Source organism: Quercus suber, unplaced genomic scaffold (assembly GCF_002906115.3).
Source record: "Quercus suber isolate HL8 unplaced genomic scaffold, Cork oak 2.0 scaffold_114, whole genome shotgun sequence".
NCBI classification, from domain to species: Eukaryota; Viridiplantae; Streptophyta; class Magnoliopsida; order Fagales; family Fagaceae; genus Quercus; species Quercus suber.
Window position 1 is genome coordinate 597,229 of NW_027069579.1, and position 25,340 is coordinate 622,568.

Genomic DNA, 25,340 nt, shown 5'->3' on the forward strand with positions numbered 1-25,340 from the left:
TGTCAATCTTAAGCACCCCAAAATTGTTTTTACCCTTTTTTTTCCTAAGAGCATCCCACTATCACATGGGCAATAAGAATATTGTCAGTGATATTTCTCCCTTTTATGAAGGCATTTTGATATGCAGTTATTAGACAATCCATGATAGGCTTAAGTCTATTGACTAACAACTTTGATATAATTTTATAAACAACATTACATAGACTTATGGGCCTAAAGTGGGAGACCTCATCAGGGTAATTGTTCTTTGGGATCAAGGTAATGAGTGTTTGGTTGAGGGGAAGAAGGCTTGGATAGTGTTAATGATGTCTGGTCTAACAATATCCCAGTATTCTTGAAAGAAATAAGTTGGAATCCCATCAGGCCCTGGTGCTTTGTGAGGGCCAAGCTGAAATACAGTACACTCAATCTCAAAATTGGTAATGGGTTTACTCAGCTCCAAGCATTGCTGGGCTGTTAGCTGTGGAATATTAATACCCTAGAGTTCTTGTAAAATGTCATCTACATTTAAAGCATTCTGATCTTCATAAGAACTCTTGAAGTGTTCCACTAAAATACCCTCAATCTCCTCTGGTTTATCAGTAAGATTCTCATTCCTGTCCTTAAGTTGTAGAATGCTACTCTTGGCTCTTCTCTGCTTCACTATTGTTTGGAAAAATCTTTTATTCCTATCACCCTTCAAAATCCAGTCACATCTAGCCTTTTGGGCCGACATTTGTTCCTCCTTATTCAACAAATCTTCCACCTCCCCTCTGATGCACTTTTTTCTCCTCGCATCATCTTCATTCACAATAGTGTTTTGAATATCTTGCAGAAGCGCTAATTTGTTCTTGATCTCAGTTTCCACCTTACCAAAGACTGTCTTACTCCAGCTAGAAAGAATCAGGCCTAACTTTCTGCAGTTTACCATATAATTGAGCAGCCCTTGATCCAGCATTTTGTGACCTCCATGCCAACTGAATCATTTCCTTACATGAGGGGTGGGATGTCCACATACGTTCAAACCTAAAAGGCCTTTTTCTAAAGGGGAGTTGTACATATTTTTTTATTGCATATCTTTGTTCATGATCAAAAGAAAATAATAATAATAAAATTATTTTTTTATTGCATATTTTTTGCTTAGTTAGGTTTTTTGTGCTGTTTCTTCATCAAATATGTTTTATGTTACAGTTTTTTTCCCCTTTCTAATTATAAATGTTTTATATAGTCCTCTTGTTTTGATGCAGGCATTTTTTTAAATATTTCTATTCATATGGGGGTAAGTTACTTAAAACAATGATCTATATTTTATGCTGTTCATATATCTATCTATTCCATGTTAAAAATTTCATAGTTTAGTAAGATAATTGCAACATCAATTCTCACAAATTTCAAACATTGGGAAAGCAATTTTAAACCTCACAAGAATTACATACTAAGGGCATTCACATAAGTTTATATATAATTTTCTCCCTATTAAATTTCTTTAGAAGTGTTAGGGAATTTAGCTATTGGTTGTAGGGGTGTGCATGAATTGAATTAGTTTGTGCATGAGTTGAATTGGCTTGGTTGGAAGGTTTTCTCAATCCTGCTAAAGTTTGTCGTATTGAGATATTCCCAACCCATCATGTGTGTAGAAACCAACCTAACCCACGTGGATTAGGCTAGATTGAGTTGGCCCAGTGAGTTAAGCTTTAGATTTTTCATGCTTTATGTTTAAAAAAAAAATATTTATTAACTATTTAATTAATATATTTCACATAGTATGCCTAAATTATATTGCAAAATTCACACATATGGAGGAAAAATTCATTGATAAACCCAGAAAATTCATGATTATCATAGGCATATTTCTCTTGAGCAACACTTAAAAATAATTGCTTTTAAGAAAATTCAAGGGAATTTTCTTTGTGTTGGATGTCAAAAGGCCAGCTCAAACAATACTGTGTTAGAAATGGTGAGTTTTGGCTCACCAAAACACTGAAGAATGAGCTCTTAATTAATTAATTTATTTTTAATGTAAGTAGTAGATAGTAGATATTAGAGCAAATAATTAATAAGTCATCACATATAGGATAACAATAAAATGTTATTATTTGATTAGAATAACATAAGTGTTACAAGACAAGTAGATGCACTAATTTTTCATGCCTCATCGCCAAGTTATTATTTAATTAATTTTTCAAAATAATATTTTAATCAATATATAAGTTAACAGGGTGAACGTTTTGAACCATCGGATTGGAGGGAGTTTCTAAATCCCATTAAAGACCAACGTTTAATTAATTTTTCAAAATAATATTTTTATTAATATATGGGTTAACAGGGTGAACGTTTTGAACCATCGGATTGGAGGGAGTTTCTAAATCCCATTAAAGACCAACGATATTGTAGTAAGTTTTTATAAATCTCATTTTTCTTCTGGTGTTGAAATACATTTTATAGGTAATGTACTAAATATTTGCTTCTCTATAGGATGCTGCTGGGCAATTACTGCAGCTGCTGCTCTAGAGGTATTATGGACCCTCAAAGGCCCTTTAAAACGCAAAATTCGACTGTCAGCCCAAGAACTATTAGACTGCTGCGTGGAAGACCCAAAGAATGTTGGATTAGAAATTGATAAAAAAGGGTGCTATAGTTATATCACTAAAAAAGCTTTCGACTGGATCGCTGATAATAGGATTTGCCACGAATAAAGTTATCCCTTTAGAGGATGCAAAGGGAAAAAAAGAAGATAATCCCGCTAGATTGAGGGTAATTTATTTTAGTTAAAATAAATTACGAAGTGTATATTTGATGGAGATAAACAACTAATGAGTTTAATTAATTAGTGAAGTACCTTGGTTAGAGTAAGATGTGGGCTTGACCCGAATAGATTTAACCTTTGGTTCTCCATCATAGACCAAAGCTTGAAAGGCAGCAGTAGAAGCATCCTTGGCCTTGAAGGTGATATAAAAGTTGGTACCGCAGTTCAAAGTTACAATACAATAATCACCTTAAGAGTTTTCCTTCTCTACCTCCTAATAGACAATCTCTTTTTAATTTTCAATATTTATCTTTCTATTTTTATTTTTTTAACTTGGTAATTGTTAAATTTGATTTCAATTTCGATTTGATTGTATGGTACGAATTTCAATTTCTANACCAACGTTTAATTAATTTTTCAAAATAATATTTTTATTAATATATGGGTTAACAGGGTGAACGTTTTGAACCATCGGATTGGAGGGAGTTTCTAAATCCCATTAAAGACCAACGATATTGTAGTAAGTTTTTATAAATCTCATTTTTCTTCTGGTGTTGAAATACATTTTATAGGTAATGTACTAAATATTTGCTTCTCTATAGGATGCTGCTGGGCAATTACTGCAGCTGCTGCTCTAGAGGTATTATGGACCCTCAAAGGCCCTTTAAAACGCAAAATTCGACTGTCAGCCCAAGAACTATTAGACTGCTGCGTGGAAGACCCAAAGAATGTTGGATTAGAAATTGATAAAAAAGGGTGCTATAGTTATATCACTAAAAAAGCTTTCGACTGGATCGCTGATAATAGGATTTGCCACGAATAAAGTTATCCCTTTAGAGGATGCAAAGGGAAAAAAAGAAGATAATCCCGCTAGATTGAGGGTAATTTATTTTAGTTAAAATAAATTACGAAGTGTATATTTGATGGAGATAAACAACTAATGAGTTTAATTAATTAGCGAAGTACCTTGGTTAGAGTAAGATGTGGGCTTGACCCGAATAGATTTAACCTTTGGTTCTCCATCATAGACCAAAGCTTGAAAGGCAGCAGTAGAAGCATCCTTGGCCTTGAAGGTGATATAAAAGTTGGTACCGCAGTTCAAAGTTACAATACAATAATCACCTTAAGAGTTTTCCTTCTCTACCTCCTACCTCCTCCTTAAACTTATGGCCTGTTTGGAAGTTTAGAGAGTAGAGGGGAGGAGAGTAGAGGAGAATAGTTATTCTTACCTTGGATGTTTTTAAAATTAGTAAGGGGAAGGGAGTAATCAGCCCTTCCTCTTGTTTGGATGTTTTAAAAATTAGGATGGAAAGGAGAGGAAATGATTTAAATAAACAAATTTACTCCTATTTAAAAATGAACTTGCAACATTGGCCTATGATTAATTTATCAGTTTTGTAAAGTCTTGAACCTGATTATCATTTGTCCAAATCTTAGAATATAAACACGAAATCACGATTTTCAACAACTAGTGCAATTTATACATACAAACGCGTATCTAAAAATTCTATTATTACATATCATACCACAAAAAAAAAAAAATGCTAATTAAAAAAAATACAAAAAATACAAGAGAAATTGCAAATTATGATTTTTTTTTTTGAAAAGTACTAACATATTATGAAAAATCATCAACTAAATTAGCCTACTGTATCTGCAATTCAATAATTAACATGTTAATTTCCTGAACAAAACACACATAGCAAGCCAAAGTTGAAGCAAATCCATAAACTTTAGCAGGTTTTTTGTAATTAAAAAAAAAAAAGAAAAAAAAAAAAAAGAAAAAAAAGAGAAAACGAAATGCTTAGTGCTTTGTTTGGTTGCTGAGAAAGAAAGAAGAGAAAAAGAAAGAATAGAGAATTTGACGGACCTTGCTGAGAGTGTGAGTGAGAGTGGAGCAAGCGACGCCAGCACCAACGATGATAACGTCGGCGTCGGCAGCGTTAGCAGATCTACATTCTCCGTTAGTGGTTGCCACGACGGCGTGACGTAGTTCATCGCCTCGATTCGCACCTCTCCAGCGACCTTTTTCTTCACGTCGACGAAGCTATAAATCGCAACGACGAGCGTGAAAACTAAGATGACGATCGTCCCAAAGTGTACTGATCCAAAGCCACCGCCACCAATGAATGTCCGAGCCCAAGCAAATGCCCAATCTCGTGCACAGCCACTGACTCAAGATCGATCGCTGCGAGCGACGTGGACCTGGTGATGTCGTTGTCGACGACCCACGACTTGGCGGCGTCTAAATAGTGAGATTCAATATTTTTTTTTCATTCACCTTAAATTTTCTCAGGAAACAAATAAAGATTATTTATATAATCGGTTTGTAATTTTGTTAATTTAAAAAGGGTAAGTTGAAGAATTCATTTGGTCAATAATTAATCTACTCTACTCTCCTTTCAAATCTCCCTCCAAATCTCTCAATTTTTTTTTTTTTTTTTTTTGAATCAACGAATTTCAATTTCTATTTACTATATTATTAACTATTGGATCTAGCCCAAATCCAAATGCAAACAATTTTAAGAAATCCAACGATTCAAATAACATCACACACCCATCAAAGAATGTAAGAAAATAAATCAAATAATCAAGTAATAATTTAAAACATAGTATAATATATCATATTATGTTGTTATTTTTTTTTTGGGTAAAATATCATTTTACAAAAGTTTGTTTTTCATCCTTAAATTATTAAAAATTTGTTTTTCATTCCTAAACTTTGCAAACTGTTTTACTTTTCGTCCCACACCTTTAATGATCCTTTAGGCCTCCACTTCATCCCTCCCAGCCACACTTTCTCTCCTCCACCACCCAATTTCTCTCTCTAAAACCCCCATCACATTCCTCCTTCAATGTCTTCTTTAGTTCTTTACCTTTACTTACTCTTCGAGTCAAAAATGCTATCCGACCCAACAGCAAGTTCTACCAAAACTTGTCAGACAACGACCCACTTGAAGCCCCAAAGGTTCAACTTACGGAGTCTTTGAATTAAAGCAAGTAATCTACCACCAATCCTCTAGAACCCGCAAGCTTCAAGAGCAAGACTTCCTTAACAATTGATAGGTTTGAGAGGTTTGATAAAGATGAGATTAGTATATTTGCAAACAACAATAGTGGGGCTTTGTCAAATTATACTTTTGATTTGGGTTTTGATAGTTATGGGAAAGTTAAGAGTGGGATAGTGGAGCCCAAGTTTAGGATGAGCTTAGCTAAGCTTTTGGAGGAATGTGATGGGGTTTAGAAAGAGAAAGTGGGGTGGTAGAGGAGAGAGAAAGCGTGGTTAGAGGTAGGGGTGTAGCAAGGAATTTATACTTAGGGGGCCAATTTGTTGTAATTTTTCCTTATAGAATCTCGACAACAAAAATTGTAATATTAATATAATAATCATAATTCAAAAATCTATTGAATACAGAATTATCAACTTTGATATATCATCATATTCTCAACAATTATTTAGTTCACTATTGTTAGTATATCCTTTGTTTTTGTTCCTTTAAAATGTAACCGTGCTGCTCTAGCTTTAGCTAGTGCTGCAAAAGAGAATGAGGAGGCTATTGTTTGGTTAGAAGAATGCCCCTCTTTTCTCTTTCCCATTGTACAGAGTGATATTAATTAAATAAAGCCTACTATCGTTTCGTATAAAAAAAAAACTAGATACTTATAGAAAAATAGAAGTACTAGACAGAACCAAGGTATTGCATGGTCCTCGGACCCAAGCCTATGGAAAACTAGATACTTATAGAAAAATAGAAGTACTAGGCATAACCAGGGTATTGCATGGTCCTCGGACTCGAACCCATGGAGAAAATAACTATCTGGAGAAAAACCAAAGCGTTACTTAGAGTCAAGCTATAATACGGTCTTTAGATTTATATTTGAAGGATAATAGATGGTTTCATGAGGCTAACTCCAGAATAGAATACGAATATTGAGCAGAATATTATAGTAAAGCAAATAAAGGAAAATATTATTAGTTGGAAGCAAAGTATTAAGTATTCAGTTCAAACGGAAAGTATACAACTTCCTTACAACGCCACTGAGGCAAGAAACAAAATGATATAAAATAGAAGATAAAAAAAAAAATAAACAAAATTATCCTATGTCGTGTACTAGTCTCCCCAACTCAGTAGGCAAATTAAGTCAATAAGCAAGTCAAAAGGCTTTGGCCAAGGCCTAAGGGCTTGGTCTCGAAAGGTCCGCCGGAGGCCTTGCCACGTCTTGTGGTATTTCCTGACCCTCGGTTATAACTTCCCCCAACGCTCTCTGGGGCTCAACCTCCTCGGATGGTTGGTCAGTTAACGATGTATCCTCGGCGGTCTTATCGTGACTCTCAACCGCTGGTAATGAGGACCCTTCCTCGGGAGCAGCAGGTGCATCCTCGCGAATGGCAATAGGGTAATATACCCTGTCCTCCCTCCTAAGATCAGATGAGGCATTAACCCCTGCTTGGTTGAGGGCTTCATGCCAAGTTTGAGAACAGTAATGCCTGCACACTGCAGGAACTTGAGCCCGAAGGGTGGCTTCAGTCTTAGCCACCCCATCTGTGAAAGCATCCTCCTCTGCCTGTTCTACAGAGCGCTCAGCGTCTATTTTTGCAAATACCGCCTCGTCTTTGGCTCTCACAGTCTCGTCCCTGGCATACTCGGCAACACCTTTCTCATGGATTGCCACGGTCAACTTTTCCTTCATATAGGTAATGTTCTCTTTGGCAGTCTGTAATTGACCCTCAACGTCTTGCAAGCGATTAGTTTGATCCTCAGCTTGCTTCCTGGCTACGGCTAGGTCGGAGACAGCAGTATCTCTGGCCTTCGTCATCTCTTCCAGATCCTCGGTCACCTTTTTTAGGTCGGCCTCAGATCTCTTGAGAGTATTGGCAGCCTCCAAGAACTTGTCACACTTTTGCGCTAAGGCATTGCTATGGTCATCGACCTCCTCGCCTAACCTGAAAAGGGCCTGGATAGCCTGCCAATAAAAACAAGTAACTCCGTAAAGAGAAAGAAAGGTGCTAAGCGACTATCGGGATCACGACTTCACCCTCTCTCCTCCTAATGTACCACTCCCCTTCTTCGCAGTACTTCAGACTCACATTATTGGGTATCCCATAGTCTATGATGAATTTGTTCATCATCTCGTCGGATTCAACCAACTTCTTAAACTTACCCATCCCCCCAAGGACAACTAAAAATTTTAGAAGAAGAAAAGAAGGGATAGAACTAAGGAAAATTTGGGGTCACTGGAAGAAGAAGACTTAAAGAAATTTCACGATGCTCTTCAGATAGTGTGCAAGTCGAACCAGATTCAAATCATACGCATCAATAATTGTAAGCGCGAAAATGAGGAAACCAGGCGGTTCAAAGAGGTACTTATACTCCCCCTTAAGTTCTCCAAATGTAACCGCTTGCCCATAAAAGCAAGAGATCATACCGTTGAAAGTGGGAAACGTAGTGCCGCCAAAATTTAATGTGGGCACCCATTAAGTCTTGAAACGCTAAAAACGCGCATCGGGCAGTCAAAAAGTCGCCAGCATTAACACGAACCGAAGTGGGGCGACTCGTTTAGAGGGCCCGCAGGTATCAAAACCCTCCTCCCCGTCCGAGGGAACGTGCTGCAGGGTTTTGAGGGGCTATTATGGGGCCCGTGGGCCTGATAGCCTCGGCCCATCGTGTAGCAGGCCCAAGGCCCACGCCGAGGAATACTGACTATTCAAGGCTAAATTGGGGAAAGCCTCTTTTCCCAATCCACGCCGAGGACCTCCTCATCCTCGGCTTGACAAGGATGATTTTTGGGAAAGACCAACCCCAAAGTAAGCTGTCACCCTCGCATTTAATGCATTCACCCAACCCCCCTGGCCGCATTGATGGGGAGATAACCCCTTAGCAGGGCAACGTTGGTCAGAGTGAACCACTTGAGTACTGATAAGGCCTCTGATGGGACGGACGGCCAGAAGAGAGGCAAATGGATGATCAATAGATGGAATAAAGAGATAGGAAGATGAAGACTATATAAGAAAAGCAAGTAAAGTAAAGAAAGGGGGGGGGGGGAAAGAGAGAAGATAAGGGTCTCCTCGGCCACGGGCCGAGGAGCATCCCCCCAGTTGTAAATAAATTCTAAGTGTTTTCTTTTATAAAAGAGAGTTCATGCTTGATGAACGACGGCCAGTGCCTAAACCTTTAACCCACTCTTTATAAATTTATTGTTTGGGCTTGATTGGGCTGAAAACCCACTCATACTCAAGGTCAATCCAAATTGAGTCCCTACATCAACTATTGGATCTAGCCCAAATCCAAATGCAAACAATTTTAAGAAATCCAACGATTTCAAATAACATCACACACCCATCAAAGAATGTAAGAAAATAAATCAACTAATCAAGTAATAATTTAAAATATAGTATAATATATCATATTATGTTGTTATTTTTTTTTTTTGGGTAAAATATCATTTCACAAAAGTTTGTTTTTCATCCCTAAACTATTAAAAATTTGTTTTTCGTTCCTAAACTTTGCAAACAGTTTTACTTTTTGTCCCACACTTTTAATGATCCTTTAGGCCTCCACTTCATCCCTCCCAGCCACACTTTCTCTCCTCCACCACCCAATTTCTCTCTCTAAAACCCCATCACATTCCTCCTTCAATGTCTTCTTTAGTTCTTTACCTTTACTTACTCTTCGAGTCAAAAATGCTATTCGACCTGACAGCAAGTTCTACCAAAACTTGTCGGACGACGACCCACCTGAAGCCCCAAAGGTTCAACTCACGGAGTCTTTAAATTAAAGCAAATAATCTACTGCCAAGCCTCTAGAACCTGCAAGCTTCAAGAGCAAGACTTCCTTAACAATTGATAGGTTTGAGAGGTTTGATAAAGATGAGATTAGTATATTTGCAAACAACAATAGTGGGGCTTTGTCAAATTATACTTTTGATTTGGGTTTTGATAGTTATGGGAAAGTTAAGAGTGGGATAGTGGAACCCAAGTTTAGGATGAGCTTTGCTAAGCTTTTGGAGGAATGTGATGGGGTTTAGAAAGAGAAAGTGGGGTGGTAGAGGAGAGAGAAAGCATGGTTGGAGGTAGGGGTGTAGCAAGGAATTTATACTTAGGGGGCCAATTTGTTGTAATTTTTCCTTATAGAATCTCCACAACAAAAATTGTAATATTAATACAATAATCATAATTCAAAAATCTATTAAATACAGAATTATCAACTTTGATATATCATCATATTCTCAACAATTATTTAGTTCACTATTGTTAGTATATCCTTTGTTTCTGTTCCTTTAAAATATAACCGTGCTGCTCTAGCTTTAGCTAGTGCTGCAAAAGAGAATGAGGAGGCTATTGTTTGGTTAGAAGAATGCCCCTCTTTTCTCTTTCCCATTGTACAGAGTGATATTAATTAAATAAAGCCTATTATCGTTTCGCATAAAAAAAAAAAAAAAAAAAACCCCATCATTATTCATAATATTGAAGAGACAAAAAACTTATTCTTCTTAAAGTCTAATAAGTATACAAACATTGTATAATTGGGTATACAACATATAAATATAAAGAATAAAAAACAAAAAATAAAAACGAATATAGTATCTTCATCAAAGTCATGCTTGACAATAATATTCACGTAATAAACTTCATTAATTTATATTTATAACAAAATTATACATAATTTCCTTTTTAATATATAAACTGTTCGCAAAACTTCATCCATGTTTGCCAAATCAAAATCATATTGTTATAACTGAAGTCTTATATGAGGTTTTTTTTTTTTTTTTTTTTTTTCTTGATAAAATCTTGAGAATAGAAAATTTCAACCAAATTGCATATGTTATCAATGTTGAATGATTTGAATGCATTAATAACACATTTAAGTAAAATCAAAGCTTCGAGAGCTCTCTTGTTTGTCTAGTCCCTTGATGAAGGAAGGCGCTTCCATAATTCTTCCGTAACATATGGCATAAAAGGATGAAACAATCGTAGCCCATTGTCAAGACATAACCAAAGTGTGTCTCGAGCAAAACTCCTGTCAGTCTCAAACCTTGGATCACTCCCAGAAAAGAAAGCCTTAATTGCTTCAACAAAAAACATCACACAGTTGGTATTGCCACCATGAATACACAGTACTTGCTACATCTGAGAATTTATACCACTCCAAAGCTACAATAGTTTTGAATATGGCTCTGTTTAATGCTGAGAGTATCCATTGACAACTAAATGACAAGTCATCCGGATTTACATTTGTGGGCGGAACATAATCATCCCCAAGCTTGGTCATAGCAAATCATATAGCATTCCACAATTTATGGAACTACTGACGATACCCCATCCTCTAGCTTCTTATGAAGACCTTCTAAGGATATCCCATTTATTACTTTAAGCAGATCAATGACATTTCCCAAGGACCTAGACATCTTGCGCCCATGTGCATCATGTATCATAGGATGCAAATAAACCTACATAGAGTTTAAGGCGCTTCAATCAAATCACACTGGCACAACTCTCGCATAGCTTATAGTCTACCAAACCATGACCATAGATTCATTACCTTTGCAAGGTAACAAACACATTGGCTCTAAAGCCAAACACGAGTATGCATGCACCACAATGAGTGAAGCAGCATAATCTTCTATTTCCTTAATGACTCTTGATCAACCCATGATATGCTTCCTTCCTTCATGTCCATGAGTTTCTCTGTGGTTGGCATGGATGGAAGGTGCCGCACATGTAATCACCCCTCTCAAGGATCAAGGGCCTAACATTGAGAAATTGCTTTGACACCCCCATCATGCTCATTTAGATTGCAAACATGGCTTGCTTTGTGTACATGAGTTTGACATCAGTTTTAAGCTTCAGTTTTTAATTTTTATATACAACTTTTTAAAACTTCATTTTTGTTTCCCCTTTTTTCTCATTTTTTTCAAATTTTTTCTAAGGACAAAGTATACTGCAGCCCACTTTCATAAAAAAAAATTTAGCAAAAAACCTAGATAAGCGGTTTCTAAACAGACACAAATATAAATGGAGCAACCTTGTGTGGGATAACTGACATCGGTTCTATCGCCTTTGTTTTTTTTTTTTTTTTTGGGAGCTGAAGAGGCTCACATTTTTAGAGTATCATATAGCATTTTATCCCATAAACCAACGATTTTCACTCTGCTATTCCTCTCAAGACAGGCTGAGCATGCAAATTTTGACTTGGTAGCTAGCTGCATTGAGTTTAAATTTACCCAGCCAATCAATTGGAGAGGTGAACAAGTGGTTTATGAAGGGCCTTTATTGCTCAGAATATGTGACTGAGGTCATACAACTTTGTTCATTTGCCATTGGTGGGAAGAAAATTAATCAAAAATAGGAACAAACACAAAAAACAAACTTCTTAATGTGACATACAACATAAAAAGCTGCATTTTTTAGCCAATGCCAAATGCAATGTTACTCTAATAAATTTAGTGGAGATATATATACATAGGTTGTCACGATTCAAGAAAATGCTAGCTAAATCTAAACTATATTCCAAAAAAGCTAGTCAAGTTACAGTTGAGTCTGTTCGTGATGGTTTACAAAATAGAATCTGTTAGGTTCTAAGGTCTTAGGATTTTATGTATTTAGAACTCTAATTTGTAATGTTGGCAAACCATGATCAAAACATTGTATTTAGTCTTATTTAGACTTGTTTAAAGTTGGTTTAATATTGTAAAATTGGAATCGAGTGGCTGCAGAAGTACTTGGGACTCTCGGCCTGGCTCGATCGATCGAATAATAGACTCGATCAATCGAAAATCGCACAGGTTGAATTTTCTGCAGAATTTCCAACTCAGCCCTACTTCATTAAACGTTTAGGGTTTTATGTTTTTACCCTAGGTATATAAACAAAACCCTAGCCACGTTTTTGAAGGTTGTCCATATTGTATTGTTGCTCATACATTGCTGTTTTGTGTGAATCTCGTGTGAGATCTTTGAGGAGCTTTCCTTTACACAAAACTTAGGGTTTTCATGGTGGANAAGGTCCAGAAGAAGAAGAAGGAACAAAGTAGTGGAATGTGGTCCAGTATCAAAGATGCTTTCAACATATCCTAACCAGTTTTATCAGAAGGATACTTTTGAACTTCAGCATGTGATCAAGTTTAGAACTAGCAGATCTAGCAACAGATAATCATGTTCCAAAGTTCTCACTTTAATCTAGCAAAAGCATGTTCTCAGATTTAACATTATTCAAAAGTTCATTTGCATCAAACAGTTTAACAAGCAATTTCTCTTTTCAAGCTCAAGAGAATCAATTTTCTTTAGACCAAGATCAACTTTCATAGCATCTTTTGCAGCAATTTTGCAAAGTTTGTTATAGGCCTCTTGAAGATCTGCATCTTCAGAGAGTTCCCATCAGAAGGGTTCTCAGCAGATATGCCTTCATTGACTATAGCAGTAGCCATGAAAGCAATGAAGTTTTCATCCTCGTCACCACCGGACTCATCATCAGAAACCTCATTATCACTAAGGGTTACAGCCATAGCTTTTACCCTTAGTCCTTAAGAATGTAGGACATTCAGATTTCACATGACCATACCTTGACAGCCAAACACTGAGGACCAAAGAGTTATTAGAAGATTGACCAGAATTTTCTCTAGGTTTTTCAAATTGTTAACCTTAGTGGGATCATTCTTCCTAAAATTTCTAGGTTCAGCAGTGTAGTACCTCTTTGCCTTTCTATTTGTATTCCTAAGAAAGTTCTTAAAATTTTTGGCAAGATAGCAATCTCTGTAGCAGAGAGCTCATCATCAAATCCACCACATCAATATCATCAATGACTTAAGAGCCATTGATTTGGATTTGTTCACTTTAGGTAGGTCAGACTCATAGGATTGAAGAGATCCTACAAGCTCATCAACAGGGATGGAGTCCACATCCTTGCTTTCAGTTATGGCAGTCACTTTGGGTCTAAAGTCTTCAATTAAAGATCTAAGAATCTTCCTAACAATCTTAGGTTGATCATAGATTTCACCCAAATTAAAGCAGAATTAACAATATCATTCAGTTTGGCATAAAATTCATCAAATGATTCATCATCAGACATCCTAATGTTTTCAAACCTAGAAGTTAATTGCTGCAGTTTGTTTATCTTAACTGCCTTTGTGCCTTCATGCACAGTTTGGAGGATTTTCCAAGCAGTATGAGCAACCTCAACATTAGAGATTCTCTTAAATACATAGAACAGCATTAAAGATAGCATTCATAGCTTTGCTATTGAAGCTTGCTGCTTCTTTTCAGAAGTTTGTCACTCACTCACAAGAGTAGCGGGCTTCTCCCATCCGTATTCAACGGAATTCCAACCCTTTCATCAATGGATTCAGGAATGCTTTCATCCTTACTTTCAATAGGCATAGTTGTTCCCATCAAAATGAGGAGGAACAAACAGAGAGTGTCCATGCTCCATGACAACAGGGGTCAAGGATCAGCTCAGAGATTAAAATCTCAAACAAAAAAGCTACCACGTTCTGATACCACTTGAACGGTTTAGACCCCTTAAACACACAGATTGCGTAGCTAGATTAATTAGCCAAGTTGTTACTTAGTCAAATTAAGCAATTCTAGGTTAAAACATCCAAACAATCATATCAAGAATATAAAGCAACGGAAAATAAATAACACAAGATATGATCACCCAGGAAACCACACGGTAAAAACCTGGGAGGATTTGACCTACCGATCCTCAAGGCTACCTGAATTCACTATGAAAGAATTGAAGTTCTTACAGAAGGACTACAAGCTCCCCGCTCGACTTCCTAATGCTACCCACCAGTAAAACTTCCTGACACGACCGCGCAGGCTCCGAATCCACGGACTACTTCTTTCTTGAATTCTTCAATCAGCTACAAGCTCCCCGCTTGCTTTTCTTTTAAGTTTCAATGGTTGCAACAGTAATGATCTTCAGATGTTGAAATCATCTCCACCATGAAAACCCTAAGTTTTGTAAAAAAAAAAAAAAAAAACTAATAAATGATTGTAATTTACAAACTAGAGTAAAAATTTGGTTTCACGCATTCATGGAGAAGATAATTTATTGAAAGTAAAGAGCATTATTCATGATTGGATACTTGATAAAAAAGAACAAATTTGGTAAATATTTCATGGCATATTTCTCATTAAAAAAAATCTCATAGCATATGAAAGAATAAGTCCATGCATGTTTCTCAAAAAAAAAAAAAAATTCCATGCATAATTTCAGGAAGATTCTCACAAACATACATAATATCACCCAAACATACCATAAAAACATTACACAAAGAAATTAACCGTAATTTTCCCTCAATGCATATATAGTTCAGTGTTCTTTATCCTCTCATTGAGAATTATTTCTTTACTTTACTTGAATGTGGTGAGATTAATTTCAAACTATTTTTGATAAGTACTTTATCTTTGAGGGTAAGAAATTTCAACATTAACCTCTTTAAAAAAGAAAAATTTTTAAATGCTATATTTTTCAGTGTAATAATAAATTATAAACCCAAAAGTAATAAATTAAAACTGGACTAGGTTAACAAGCCGAGTAAAAAAAAAAAATACAAATGCCATTTTTTTGTTTTTGTTTTTTGTGTTTTTGTTTTTTTTAAGGTGATGTCCCTTTTAAAGCCCAAAAGCCACCTTGACTTCTCAGCCTCCTCAAAAGCCCAAAAAAACACCGAACTCAAATCAAACTCAAACTCTCTCTTTTCCATTCTTAATACTCTGAAAGACTTGTACTTTATAGCTTAAACTCGTTCAAGTTCGACACAAAGACCTCATATGGCGCTTTGCACTAGGCTCCAATCTTTCCCTTCTTCTTCTTTATCTTCAAACCATATCAGACCAACTAAAGCCTTAAACTTTCACCCCATTTGTTCTTTACACTATAATTCTCATTCACCTTTCACTGAAAAGCACTCCATTGAGAGGTACCACAGGGACCAATGGTTGTACAAGACCCAATTGGAAAACATAGAAAACATAGCATCTTGCTCTTCCCCACCACCTGATTCTAACTCAGTTAGGCAAAATGAGATAGCACTGCAATTGCCAGAGCTGAAGAAGCTGCTTCAGGTGCTGAGAGAGAAGAGAGAGAGAGAAGGGTGTGGCGGGTGGAAGAAGTGTGGGCCAGGGAATGTGTTCTTGGTGGGGACAGGACCTGGGGACCCTGAGCTTTTGACACTCAAGGCTGTGAGAGTCATTCAAAGTGCTGATTTGCTCTTGTATGATCGGTTGGTCTCCAATGACGTGTTGGATTTGGTTGGACCTAATGCTAGGCTCCTCTATGTTGGCAAGACTGCTGGGTACCATAGTAGAACCCAGGTAAAACCCACACACACACACTCTCTCTCTAGCTATCTATCTATATATGTATAGCATATTCTGTGAATTGAATGTTTGTGTTTCTTTTGATTTTGAACTGGGTTTCTCTTTATTCAGTCTGCATTAATCTGTATCTATTTGAAGTTTTGTATTTTTATAAATTAGGAATGGTTTTTCAATTGATGCACAACTTTGGTTAAATATTTGAGTTTCTTTTGATTTTGAACTGGGTTTCTCTTTATTCACTCTGCCTCCATCTGTATCTATTCGAGTTTGTAATTATTTTTTGATCGTTTTATAATTAAGAATTGGTTTGCTATTGATTTAAAACTCTGGTTGATGATATTGGTAGAAACAATGAATTGGGATTGTGGGTGTGCTTTTATTATTATTATTTTTTGGGAGAGGGGGCATGAAGAATGCTTTTAGTGTAAGTTCATTGGTTCAATTAAGGTTCTTCAGATATAAGAAATTCGGATTTGGTCCCTAAAATTGAAAAGAAGGAACAATTCTGTCCCTCTATCTATGGGTCAGTTTGATTTTGATTCCTTAAATATGGGGCTGGTTTTGATTTTGGTCGTTTAGGTATAGGGTTAGTTTGATTTTGGTCCCTTAAATATGCGGTTGGTTTGATTTGCTGAAAAATGGGTACCTTAGGAAGTCATGCAGGGCCACCCATATTGCTCGTTAGTCACCTAGACAGGAAAATAGGTGTTTGTACAATTGTGCATGTGGGGGATTCGAGAAATGAATTTATTTTAAGTTGGTTTTGTGACAGGAGGAAATACATGAGTTGCTTCTAAGTTTTGCTGAAGCAGGAGCTACTGTTGTGAGACTTAAAGGAGGGGATCCATTGGTGAGTTCTATCTGCAAATGTTTTACTGGGCAATGTTGTGGTATTAGCCCAGAAATGTAATTTCATTTGCTCTGTTGTTCAGTTTTTTTTTTTTTTTTTTCCCTGAAATATGTTCTTGGGGTTTTAGGTGTTTGGGAGAGGTGGGGAGGAGATGGATTTTTTGCAGCAGCAAGGGATTCACGTGAAAGTAATTCCAGGTATGCCATAGTGGAGTGGTCTCTTAAATATCATTATTAAGATGAAACTGTCAATATAGGAGAAGTTGAATGCTTCATGAATAATTGAATGGAACCATAATGATTGACATAGCATTTTGAGAAAATGATTGATCATGTTGAATTGAGCGAGGACAGGAAGATGAAATCCATCTCCAAAAGTGATTATTAAAATCTGGAATGTGTGGTTCTGATAAAACGTAACATTGATATTGGCAATTTTGAGTCAAATTATTCTCTACATCTAGAGAATTCAAAAAACCTAACTTCATTGTGAATCACTTGGAAAGTGTGGCAGAAAGGTTTCCAAATAAAGGCTTGGCAAAATGGTGAGTAGGACAATGTACATTGATTTATGGGGAGAATTCTTTCATGGAGGGAGGAAAATAGTCTTAGAATGTTGATGTGATCTTTAATGCATGAAACTAGGGACATAACTTGAATAGAAAGGCTTCCAAAGAGTTTAATTTTTATGCTCATTGTTTTTGCAGGAATAACTGCTGCTTCAGGAATAGCAGCAGAGTTAGGGATTCCACTAACTCACAGAGGTGTTGCAAATAGTGTAAGATTTCTCACTGGGCATTCAAGGAAAGGAGGAACAGATCCTTTGTTTGTAGCAGAAAATGCAGCTGACCCTGATTCAACCTTAGTGATTTATATGGGCTTATCAACCTTCCCTTCACTTGCCCTAAAGTTAATGCATCATGGTCTTCCCCCTAATACACCAGCTGTTGCAGTTGAGCGAGGGACCACACCACAACAACGCATGGTAAGCACAATTCTTAGTGTAATTGTTTTTAGGGTCTAAATAGTGTGGGCGCAAGCGCCCACGGGGGCTCGAGTCCTAAGGAGTACAAAATGAAGTGTCTACAAATAGCATACTTTTTCATTTGTTGCTTTTCTCTAATTTTTCAACTCCTTTAAGTAAGTTGCTGGAATTCCTACTGTTCTAAAATTTTTTCTTGTTTTGACTCATTATTGGCACAATAAAATTGTGAAAGAAGGATTTTTATTTTGCTTAAACATTAGTTTACACCTTGCTTTCATTTTGGTCTTTATTTTGTATTGCAATTGCTTTCTTGTAGTTTTTTAGGCAACAGATTTTATAAAATCCTAATGAGCAATAACATACTATAATCAAATTCTGAGGCTCATAAAAATTAAATGGAGTTTTTTTTGTTGTTGTGGGGATGTTCTGCTGTACTTCAACAAGTACTTCTATAACAAAATTTAAGTGCAAGTTGAAATAATAGGGCAGGGGGGTGTTGGGTTGGAGATTATAAAAATTATGAATGTTTAACCTGAGATTTTAGATGAGCTGAAAAGTCTGATCACTAGATGAAAATTTAAATTAGGCTTGCTTTTAGATGATGATATATTATTGGCCTTTCTAGGTTTATGATGTCAAAATCATTTACCTTTCACCATGTCACTCATTATCTAAATACCAGTAAATAAAATGTTTTAAATGTGTGTGTTTATTGTAACTAGGCATTTATTTTAGGGGCTAATAAATTGACTGGGAATGCTCAAAAACCTTAAGGGTTGTTTGTGAAAAACTCAAGCTCTAGGAAATTGTAGTTACTGTGCATTGACCTTTAAAAGTAAAAATAAAATAAAATATACTAAGCCTCAAAATCTCAAGTTTAAGGACTCATCAATGGAAACCTGTAAAGGTTGATGTTCACTTATAAGAAAGATAATGTAGCGGTTAATGTCTGTGTGACAGGTGGTTGTTCATTTTATGTTTGTTTTTGCCAACAATTGACTGTCATTGCTTTCTCAATCATACAGGTTTTTGCAGAACTGAAGGATCTTGCTAATAAAATTACAACAGTAGAGTTAGTATCACCAACACTGATGATCATTGGAAACGTTGTTGCACTTTCACCATTGTGGTCACTTTCTATGAATGAAGCATCCTGTATGGTACAGGCCAAATAGACAAAATTTGGGCCTGAAGAATTGTTGAACATTCAATTTGTTATCAGTTGAATTCACAGTTATGGTGGCCGATAATGAAAGGTTGACTAGACGATGCTTCTGGATGGGACAGATCTTTCAATACTTGTTTGGCGTTTCAACAATTGATTTTGAGATTCAGTGAAATTGGTTTTTGAGTAGGCTTACATGCAAGATGCCTTTCTAACACTCCATTAGATTGGTTGAAATCCATGCTGAAGGCACAATGGAGTTTGAATTTGTCTCAACGAAGATTAAGAGAGCCACAGTCTCTTTGCTTGTATCAACAAAGGAAAGCTAACTTTTGAGTTATTTAGCTGTGATCAGATTCATCTGAAAAAGTGTGATTTCATCTGATTAAGGTGTGCCTGATTAGATTGAGTTCCTTGATACAATATTGATTTAAAACTCTGGTTGATGATATTGGTAGAAACAATGAATTGGGATTGTGGGTGTGCTTTTATTATTATTATTTTTTGGGAGAGGGGGCATGAAGAATGCTTTTAGTGTAAGTTCATTGGTTCAATTAAGGTTCTTCAGATATAAGAAATTCGGATTTGGTCCCTAAAATTGAAAAGAAGGAACAATTCTGTCCCTCTATCTATGGGTCAGTTTGATTTTGATTCCTTAAATATGGGGCTGGTTTTGATTTTGGTCGTTTAGGTATAGGGTTAGTTTGATTTTGGTCCCTTAAATATGCGGTTGGTTTGATTTGCTGAAAAATGGGTACCTTAGGAAGTCATGCAGGGGCACCCATATTGCTCGTTAGTCACCTAGACAGGAAAATAGGTGTTTGTACAATTGTGCATGTGGGGATTGGAGAAATGAATTTATTTTAAGTTGGTTTTGTGACAGGAGGAAATACATGAGTTGCTTCTAAGTTTTGCTGAAGCAGGAGCTACTGTTGTGAGACTTAAAGGAGGGGATCCATTGGTGAGTTCTGTCTGCAAATGTTTTACTGGGCAATGTAGTGGTATTAGCCCAGAAATGTAATTTCATTTGCTCTGTTGTTCAGTTTTTTTTTCCCTGAAATATGTTCTTGGGGTTTTAGGTGTTTGGGAGAGGTGGGGAGGAGATGGATTTTTTGCAGCAGCAAGGGATTCATGTGAAAGTAATTCCAGGTATGAAATAGTGGAGTGGTCTCTTAAATCTCATTATTAAGATGAAACTGTTAATATAGGAGAAGTTGAATGCTTCATGAATAATTGAATGGAACCATAATGATTGACATAGCATTTTGAGAAAATGATTGATCATGTTGAATTGAGCGAGGACAGGAAGATGAAATCCATCTCCAAAAGTGATTATTAAAATCTGGAATGTGTGGTTTTGATAAAACGTAACATTGATATTGGCAATTTTGAGTCAAATTATTCTCTACATCTAGAGAATTCAAAAAACCTAACTTCATTGTGAATCACTTGGAAAGTGTGGCAGAAAGGTTTCCAAATAAAGGCTTGGCAAAATGGTGAGGGGAATAGTGTCATTGACTTATATAAGGACAATGTACATTGATTTATGGGGAGAATTCTTTCATGGAGGGAGGAAAATAGTCTTAGAATGATGATGTGATCTTTGATGCATGAAACTAGGGACATAACTTGAATAGAAAGGCTTCCAAAGAGTCTAATTTTTATGCTCATTGTTTTTGCAGGAATAACTGCTGCTTCAGGAATAGCAGCAGAGTTGGGGATTCCACTAACTCACAGAGGTGTTGCAAATAGTGTAAGATTTCTCACTGGGCATTCAAGGAAAGGAGGAACAGATCCTTTGTTTGTAGCAGAAAATGCAGCTGACCCTGATTCAACCTTAGTGATTTATATGGGCTTATCAACCTTCCCTTCACTTGCCCAAAAGTTAATGCATCATGGTCTTCCCCCTAATACACCAGCTGTTGCAGTTGAGCGAGGGACCACACCACAACAACGCATGGTAAGCACAATTCTTAGTGTAATTGTTTTTAGGGTGTAAATAGTGTGGGCGCAAGCGCCCATGGGGGCTCGAGTCCTAAGGAGTACAAAATGAAGTGTCTACAAATAGCATACTTTTTCATTTGTTGCTTTTCTCTAATTTTTCAACTCCTTTAAGTAAGTTGCTGGAATTCCTACTGTTCTGAAATTTTTTCTTGTTTTGACTCATTATTGGCACGATAAAATTGTGAAAGAAGGATTTTTATTTTGCTTCAACATAAGTTTACACCTTGCTTTCATTTTGGTCTTTATTTTGTATTGCAATTGCTTTCTTGTAGTTTTTTAGGCAACAAATTTTATAAAATCCTAATGAGCAATAACATACTATAATCAAATTCTAAGGCTCATAAAAATTAAATGGAGTTTTTTTGTTGTGGGGATGTTCTGCTGTACTTCAACAAGTACATCTATAACAAAATTTAAGTGCAAGTTGAAATAATAGGGCGGGGGGGGGGGGTGTGGGGGGGTGTTGGGTTGGAGATTATAAAAATTATGAACGTTTAACCTGAGATTTTAGATGAGCTGAAAGGTCTGATCACTAGATGAAAATTTAAACTAGGCTTGCTTTTAGATGATGATATATTATTGGCCTTTCTAGGTTTATGATGTCAAAATCATTTACCTTTCACCATGTCACTCATTATCTAAATACCAGTAAATAAAATGTTTTAAATGTGTGTGTTTATTGTAACTAGGCATTTATTTTAGGGGCTAATAAATTGACTGGGAATGCTCAAAAACCTTAAGGGTTGTTTGTGAAAAACTCAAGCTCTAGGAAATTGTAGTTACCGTGCATGGACCTTTAAAAGTAAAAATAAAATAAAATATACTAAGCCTCAAAATCTCAAGTTTAAGGACTCATCAATGGAAACCTGTAAAGGTTGATGTTCACTTATAAGAAAGATAATGTAGTGGTTAATGTCTGTGTGACAGGTGGTGGTTCATTTTATGTTTGTTTTTGCCAACAATTGACTGTCATTGCTTTCTCAATCATACAGGTTTTTGCAGAACTGAAGGATCTTGCTAATAAAATTACAACAGTAGAGTTAGTATCACCAACACTGATGATCATTGGAAACGTTGTTGCACTTTCACCATTGTGGTCACTTTCTATGAATGAAGCATCCTGTTTGGTACAGGCCAAATAGACAAAATTTGGGCCTGAAGAAATGTTGAACATTCAATTTGTTATCAGTTGAATTCACAGTTATGGTGGCCGATAATGAAAGGTTGACTAGACGATGCTTCTGGATGGGAAAGATCTTTCAATACTTGTTTGGTGTTTCAATAATTGATTTTGAGATTCAGTGAAATTGGTTTTTGAGTAGGCTTACATGCAAGACGCCTTTCTAACACTCCATTAGATTGGTTGAAATCCATGCTGAAGGCACAATGGAGTTTGAATTTGTCTCAACGAAGATTAAGAGAGCCGCAGTCTCTTTGCTTGTATCAACAAAGGAAAGCTAACTTTTGAGTTATTTAGCTGTGATCAGATTCATCTGAAAAAGTGTGATTTCATCTGATTAAGGTGTGCCTGATTAGATTGAGTTCCTTGATACATTGGTTTACCTCTAATGAGGTTATAATTGCATTCTTGATTGCACTGTGTGCACAAGGACAATGCTGATTACTTGTGGACATGCTAAATGAGGGCAATTTGATTGCAGTTTGGAAGGGCCCTTTATTATTTGCTTACAAAACTCTAGCTTTTTTTCATATTTTTTTATTTTGTTAAGTAGTGGCGCGTTTAGGTTCATTGGGATGAATGAGTTGGTAGATGAAGAGACATTCTTTTTTTTTTTTTTCTTGATAATCGTCATTCTTTTATCTATGAGAATGTTGGATGAATGGTGATGATTAGCGTGAAATTATGGTTTATTTTAACTTTTGAATTTGCATATGAATGAGTTGGTGAATAAAGAGACAATCTTTTATCCCTGAAAATGTTGGATGAATGGTGATGCATAGTGTGAAATTATGGTTTATTGTAACTTTTGTATTTGCATATATATATATATATATATTAAGCCATATGATATGAAATCATGCTTGCAAGTTGCAACATTTGTTCTCCTATTAGGGGACTAAACGAGTTGTACTTTGGCATGGTGCTTCATTTTGATGTCTGCTTCTTTATTTATTGCATTGATAATGTTTTGAATGAACTCTGAATGAAATAACATGTTTTTACTATGTGATATTTTAAAATGAACAATCTATTGATGCTCCAATCAACTGACAAATAAACAGGGCAAACAGAAACAACGATTCTCTTCTCACTTGAAAATATGTTCATTTAGCCTTAAGTAAAAAAAAAAAAAAAAAAAAAAAAAAAAAAATTTTCTTTTTTTCTTTTTTTTTTTTAATTTTTTTTTTTTGGTTAAGTAGTGGCGAGTTTAGCTTCATTGGGATGAATGAGTTGGTAAATGAAGAGACATTTTTTTTTTTTCTTGATAATCGACATTCTTTTATCTACGAGAATGTTGGATGAATGGTGATGGTTAGCGTGAAATTATGGTTTATTTTAACTTTTGAATTTGCATATGAATGAGTTGGTGAATAAAGAGACAATCTTTTATCCCTGAAAATGTTGGATGAATTGTGATGCATAGTGTGAAATTATGGTTTATTGTAACTTTTGTATTTGCATATATATATATATTAATAGCCATATGATATGAAATCATGCTTGCAAGTTGCAACATTTATTCTCCTATTAGGGGACTATACGAGTTGAACTTTGACATGGTGCTTCATTTTGATGTCTGCTTCTTTATTTAATGCATTGATAATGTTTTGAATGAACTCTGAATGAAATAACATGTTTTTACTATGTGATATTTTAAAATGGACAATCTATTGATGCTCCAATCAACTGACAAATAAACAGGGCAAACAGAAACAACAATTCTCTTCTCACTTGAAGATATGCTCATTTAGACTTAAGTAAAAAAAAAAAAAAAAAACTCCAAGAATCCTATAAAAAAAAAAAAGAAATAAAAACTAAGGAGTGAGATGAGGTGGGGATGTTCAACTAATATATCTCCTTATGATGTTCCGAGAAGGAATCTGGCTATTAGCAAGTTGAAAGGTGACAATTATGGGTGTTGCTCACAAGGATTGCTTGGGTTATTTGTCATACATTTAGTTTGTGTTTGGGATAGTGATATGGTGTTGGACGCATTGCCACACGAGGAATGCAGTTGCTGCACAATTCTTCTACTTCAGTACTACTTCACCATTATCTTTATCTTTAGTTGAGCTTTACTATTAGTTGATTATTTTTATGCTTATCTGAATAAAGCCAAGCTTAAGATAAGATTAGTATATGACTTATTCAAGCTATATTAGATTAGCTTGGAGGCAGTTTTCTTTTATCATGTTGCTATTTTCCAATTGATATAGGTCATATATATGATCCTAAATGCAATGAATAAACCCATAAGATATTTCCCTAACTTAGCTAGTATTTCTATTGGAGGATTGGTCTTTCCATGAAGCAAACTGTCTTTGTGATTCCATTTTTCCACTGCTATGTGACCATGGTGGTCCTATGTATTTTTGTCCAAAACTACAGCTTGAAATTTTACAAACAACATGATCAATTTCATCGAAGTGACAAAAGTCATCTCAACAAGCCAAGAAGTGGAGAGTTATTTGAAGACTTATTCTGGCAATTATAGTAAGCCCTTGAGATAGTCAGATTCCGCTAAATTTTGTTAAGTGCCAAAAATTGCCTCAACAAATCTCTTTAATGTCAAAAACTAATTTACATTTACATTTTGGTGAGAGAAAAAAATTATGCAATAAATTTATTATTCAAGGATGTATTAAGACAACTTTTTTCACCATCAAAATAGCACAGTCATCAAGGACTTTGTAGATCTAAACAAAAATGTCTAAGGTATTTTTTCAATGGAGTGATGCTATAATTACTACAAATGGTATAAATTAATGTGTTAACTTTAAAACACAAAATAAAAATATAATAATTTTTTCACAGTAAAATTGGTAACAGTTCATAGTCCTTCCTTCATGAAAATCTGAATAAAGCCAAGCTTAAGATAAGATTAGTATATGACTTATTCAAGCTATATCAGATTAGCTTGGAGGCAGTTTGCTTTTATCAAGTTGCTATTTTCCAATTGATATAGGTCATATATATGATCCTAAATGCAATGAATAAACCCATAAGATATTTCCCTAACTTAGCTAGTATTTCTATTGGAGGATTGGTCTTTCCAAGAAGCAAACTGTCTTTGTGATTCCATTTTTCCACTGCTATGTGACCATGGTG

The 25,340-nt window shown here is 35.7% G+C and overlaps 2 protein-coding genes across 2 annotated transcripts; both read left to right on the plus strand.

The window, feature by feature from the left end:
* Nucleotides 1-15,393: 15,393 nt before the first annotated feature.
* On the plus strand, nt 15,394-19,434 carry LOC111988572 (S-adenosyl-L-methionine-dependent uroporphyrinogen III methyltransferase, chloroplastic). Its single transcript, XM_024020364.2, has 5 exons — nt 15,394-16,040; nt 16,819-16,896; nt 17,024-17,093; nt 17,603-17,880; nt 18,906-19,434. The coding sequence occupies exons 1-5, from the start codon at nt 15,498-15,500 to the stop codon at nt 19,053-19,055; spliced, it is 1,119 nt and encodes a 372-aa protein (XP_023876132.2). The 5' UTR covers nt 15,394-15,497; the 3' UTR covers nt 19,056-19,434.
* Nucleotides 19,435-19,630: 196 nt separating this feature from the next.
* LOC136061520 (S-adenosyl-L-methionine-dependent uroporphyrinogen III methyltransferase, chloroplastic-like) lies at nt 19,631-22,987 on the plus strand. The gene is made up of 4 exons (XM_065775561.1): nt 19,631-20,006; nt 20,125-20,194; nt 20,728-21,005; nt 22,042-22,987. The coding sequence occupies exons 2-4, from the start codon at nt 20,149-20,151 to the stop codon at nt 22,189-22,191; spliced, it is 474 nt and encodes a 157-aa protein (XP_065631633.1). The 5' UTR covers nt 19,631-20,006; nt 20,125-20,148; the 3' UTR covers nt 22,192-22,987.
* The last annotated feature ends 2,353 nt before the right edge of the window (nt 22,988-25,340 follow it).